The following is a 4,369-nucleotide window of genomic DNA, read 5'->3' as shown; positions in this document are numbered from 1 at the left end:
TACACTTATCCTGAAGTTCAATTAAACATTTAGTAACAGTTGAATTCGCATCTCTTCTACACAAAATGGCTCATTCTCCCGTCTGTACATCTTCAGTAAGAGTGTTTAACAGATATAAGTGTATACTTCATAATAAAATTACCACAAATTATGTTCTTACTCTTATTACATGTTTTATGCTTTAAAAATTATAGCTACCTGCTACCATAAAATTTTTACATAGAGCTATATAATGAGCAAAATATATAGAATACAGGGTCATATCTTAGTTTATAGCTTAGTTCTACCATTAACATGAGTATTGATCAAATAGTACCACAGTGAGCCTAGAAAATGTGTTGTTAGAAGTAAGAATAAGTCAGGTGCCAGTAGTGTACCTTTGTAATCTTAGCTACTCAGGAGGCTGAGATCCTGCCAGCCCAGGCAGGAAAAGGCCATGAGATTCTTATCTCCAATTAACCACCTGAAAACCAGAAGTGGCACTGTGCCTCAAGTGGTAGACTTCTAGCTTTGCTTAGTCCTAGGTTCGATTCCTCAGCAACGCATAAGCAGAAAAAGCCAGAAGTGGTATTGTGGCTCAAGTGATAGAGGGCTAGTCTTGAGCTGAATTGCTCAGGGACAGCACTCAGGCCTAGAGTTCAAGTCTCACAATTGACCAAAAAAGATGATTTTAATATCAACCCACTATTCTAGATTCATATTTTTTTAGTTTTAGAGATATTCTAGACTTCTAGTTAATTTATAGTTGTTTCTTGATTAATATGTAGTAAGTAGCAGCAAAAGTATGAGATGAGAAACAATAAGTCTGTACTTTATGCCTAAGTACAACTTTATGCCTAAGTAGCTATCTTCAATTAGTAAGAATAAGGAACTGGATAGCTCCTTATTAGAACTGATGTATTTACAAAAGAATGTGGGGTGTGGCTACAAGGGTAGAGCACCTGCCTAGCTAGCACTTAAGACCTGAGTTCAAATCCCAGTACTACTACCAAACAAATGAGCTTAGTAGAGTTGAAGTATTCATATGTGTGGGTGTGTGGGTATATAACATGAAACTTGGTTTACATTACATTTAATACAATGTTTAATGATCCTGGTTAATTACTATCTGAAGCCACCTTTTTTCTCCAAAGCTTCCTTATTGCATTTTTTACCTCAGTATTTCTAAAGGAATAGATCAAAGGGTTTAACATAGGGGCCACCATAGTATAAAACACAGCAACTGCTTTATCCATGGTCAAAGTGGTCACTGGGCGCAGATACACAAATATGCAGGGTACAAAAAATAAGACAACTACTATCATGTGAGATACACAAGTGGAGAGGGCTTTGCGCCTCCCCTCCAAGCTGTAGTTCTTCAGAGAGCGCAAGATGACCACATAGGATCCCATCAAGAGGAGAAAGTTAAAGAGGCAAATGAACCCACTGTTGGCAGCAACGAAGAGACCGAGGGTGCGGGTGTCCACACAGACGAGTTTCAACAAGGGGTACAAGTCACACATAAAATGGTCTATGACATTGGGACCACAGAAGGGCAGCCAGACTGTGAAGAGGATCTGAATCGTTGCATGGAGAAATCCTCCCGTCCAGGACACTGCCACCAGTAGCATGCATAGCTTGTGGTTCATGATGGTCGCATAGTGCAGGGGTTTACAGATGGCTACATAACGGTCATAGGCCATCACCGTCAGCAGGATGATCTCAGTAGCTCCAAAAATGTGCTCTGCATAGACCTGAGCCATACACCCAGTAAAGGAGATGACTTTCTTCTCTTGAAGAGAGTCTACAATCAACTTAGGAGCTGATGAAGAGGTGTAAATCGTGTCTATCAGAGAAAGGTGACTCAGGAAGAAATACATCGGGGAACTCAGTGCCTGGCTGTGGATAATGGTCACCACGATGAGGAGGTTGCCTGATAGTGTCATTATGTACAGAATCAAAAAGATCACAAACACTACTTTCTGCATTTGGGAGTTCTGTGTAAGACCTATTAAAATGAATTCAGTCACATTCCTTTTGCTCTCCATCTGTGTAATAGGGTTGATTTCAAAGGAAAGAAGAAAAGGAAGAGGAGCATCATAAAATAATCCAATAGACTGAATAATCAGACATAATCTGCTTACTACAAAATGTATTCTCATTTTCTTTCTTTTTCTTTTCTTTTGTTGTTGTTGATGGTCCTGGGGTTTGAACTCAGGGCCTGGACGCTGTCCCTGAGCCTCTTTGTGCTCAAAGTTAGTGCTCTACCAGTTGAGCCACCACACCACTTCTAGCTTTCTCTGAGTAGTTTATTAAAGATAAGAGTATCATAGACTTCCCTGCGACTGCTGGCTTCAAACTGTGATCTTCAGATCTCAGCCTCTTGAGAAGCTAGTATTGCAGGTGTGAATCGCTGGGGCCTGGTTTATTCTTATTTTCATGATGAAAATGAACAATAAACTTGAAGGTAGCATTCTAAACCAAATTTTGCCATTGTTAACTCTTACATTAGCTGAGAATGGTGGGACATATCTGTCATTCCAGTTCCAACTACATAGACTGACAGAGAGAGACAGATTGACTAGTTTGTGGCATAAGGGCTGAAGAGCTCCCTTCTCATATGTGTAAGGGCCTGGATTCTAACCTAAAGTACCATTTAAGATAATAATAATAACAATAACAGTAATAAGCACCAAGAAATGGCTGTTTGCAAGAGGAGGAGTAGGGCCAAGGGGAGAAGGGGAGACAAATGAAGGGGAGAAGGGAGAAAGAATGCAGTCAAGAAATTGTTGTAGGTACCAAAAACTTAAGAAAAATAAGGGACATGTGAGTCAAAGGGAGCGAAGATGTTGAAGGCAGTGACACAGATCAAGATGCATTGTATTGATAAACTGCTTTGTTAAATAGCAAAAATAATTCAGTAGACATCCAACAAAAGTAAGAAAAGTGAGAGAAGCTGTAGGTTGAGAAGGATGGGAAGAATGCTGAAAGGGGTGACATTGTCAAGATGCGCTGTATTCATAAACTGCTTGGCTGAACAGCAACTCCTTTGTACAACAATTTAAGATAATAATATTTTTGTTTTTCATTGTCAAGGTGATGTACAAAGGGCTGGCAGTTACATAAGTAAGATAATAAGTATATTTCTTGTTAAACTTATTACCCTTTCACTCATTTTTTCCTGCTTTCCCTCCCCTCCACCACTCCACAGTTGTACAGATCATTTCCAACATATTGTCTTATGTATATGACCATTGAATTGGTTTCCCCCTTGTCCTTTGTCTCACCATTCAATAAAGATATTTTAATCTCATTATTTCCTAGACCTCACATTTATTTTTATTTTTTTAAAGTTATTTTTTTTTAAAGTTTGGTAATTTATACCTGTAATCCTAGCTACTCTGTAGGCTGAGATCAGATGATCTGGTTCAAAGCCAGCCAGGCAGAAAAAGCTGTTAAGACTCTTACATCCAATTAACCAAAAGAAAACTGAAAATGGAAATAGAGCTGAAGTGATGGATTTCCAGAATGAGTGAAAAAAAAAAAACTAGTGGAAGGCCCTGAGTTCAAGCCCAGAAATAAATAAACAACAAATAAATAAATAAGATCTTTATGTGTCCTTAAAACACAAAGGTCTAAGATATGTTTTAAAAATACAAAAAGTGCAATGCATTGTTTCTTTCATGGATGGGATATACATAATAATTTACACAGAGAGAACACCTATTCCACATGAGCCTATGAATGCTTTGTTGAGAAGCTTATCTTAGGACTCCAAGTCTGGGATCATGGCCTCCCTTCTGGATAGTCCAATGTGTCAGAGAATCCTTCCAGGGACAAGTGCCCTGAGAATAAAAAGGAAGGCACTCCTAATTGTCAACTCTCCTCTAGAGGTGAAAACCCTTGGGAAAAGCAACAATGGGCTAATAGGATTTTCTGTCTTCAGCCTGTGCCAAAGATTACATTTTATGATCGAAAGTAGCCTAGAAAACCCCAAAGTGACTCATTGGTTTACATTATTTTATCATTTGAATCTTTTTCTTTTTGATGCAGAGTTCTTTGTTTATTGTTTGGCTAGATGATGGTAAGGCAGAAAAGGATTCTCCAGAGAAACAAAACCACCTAAACATAAAATAAGAAATTATTTCATGTGATCACAGAGATTGAGCAATCCTGGCTGGCAATGCAGGGAAACTGGTAATAAGTTCCAGTCCCAAAGATCTGGTAATCTTCACATCCAAGAAGATCATGGAATTTCTAACTGAGTTTCAAGGCCACAAAGGACCAATGCCCCAGCTCAGGTATTTTTTGTTGTTGTTGTTTTGGGGTTTGGGTTGGGGTTTTTAAATATTTTTTAATATTTTTATATATTTTTATTTTAATCTTTAAA

The 4,369-nt window shown here is 38.3% G+C and overlaps 1 protein-coding gene across 1 annotated transcript; it reads right to left on the bottom strand.

Annotated features, from left to right (window-relative positions):
* Positions 1-1,097: 1,097 nt before the first annotated feature.
* LOC106001163 (olfactory receptor 4C12) lies at positions 1,098-2,027 on the bottom strand. Its single transcript, XM_013036294.1, has one exon. The coding sequence runs from the start codon at positions 2,025-2,027 to the stop codon at positions 1,098-1,100; it is 930 nt and encodes a 309-aa protein (XP_012891748.1).
* Between the last annotated feature and the right edge of the window lie 2,342 nt (positions 2,028-4,369).

This window comes from Dipodomys ordii, unplaced genomic scaffold (assembly GCF_000151885.1).
Source record: "Dipodomys ordii isolate 6190 unplaced genomic scaffold, Dord_2.0 Scaffold270, whole genome shotgun sequence".
Lineage (NCBI taxonomy): Eukaryota > Metazoa > Chordata > Mammalia > Rodentia > Heteromyidae > Dipodomys > Dipodomys ordii.
Note: the sequence above shows the minus strand (reverse complement) of the source record. Positions and strands in the feature narration are given on the sequence as shown.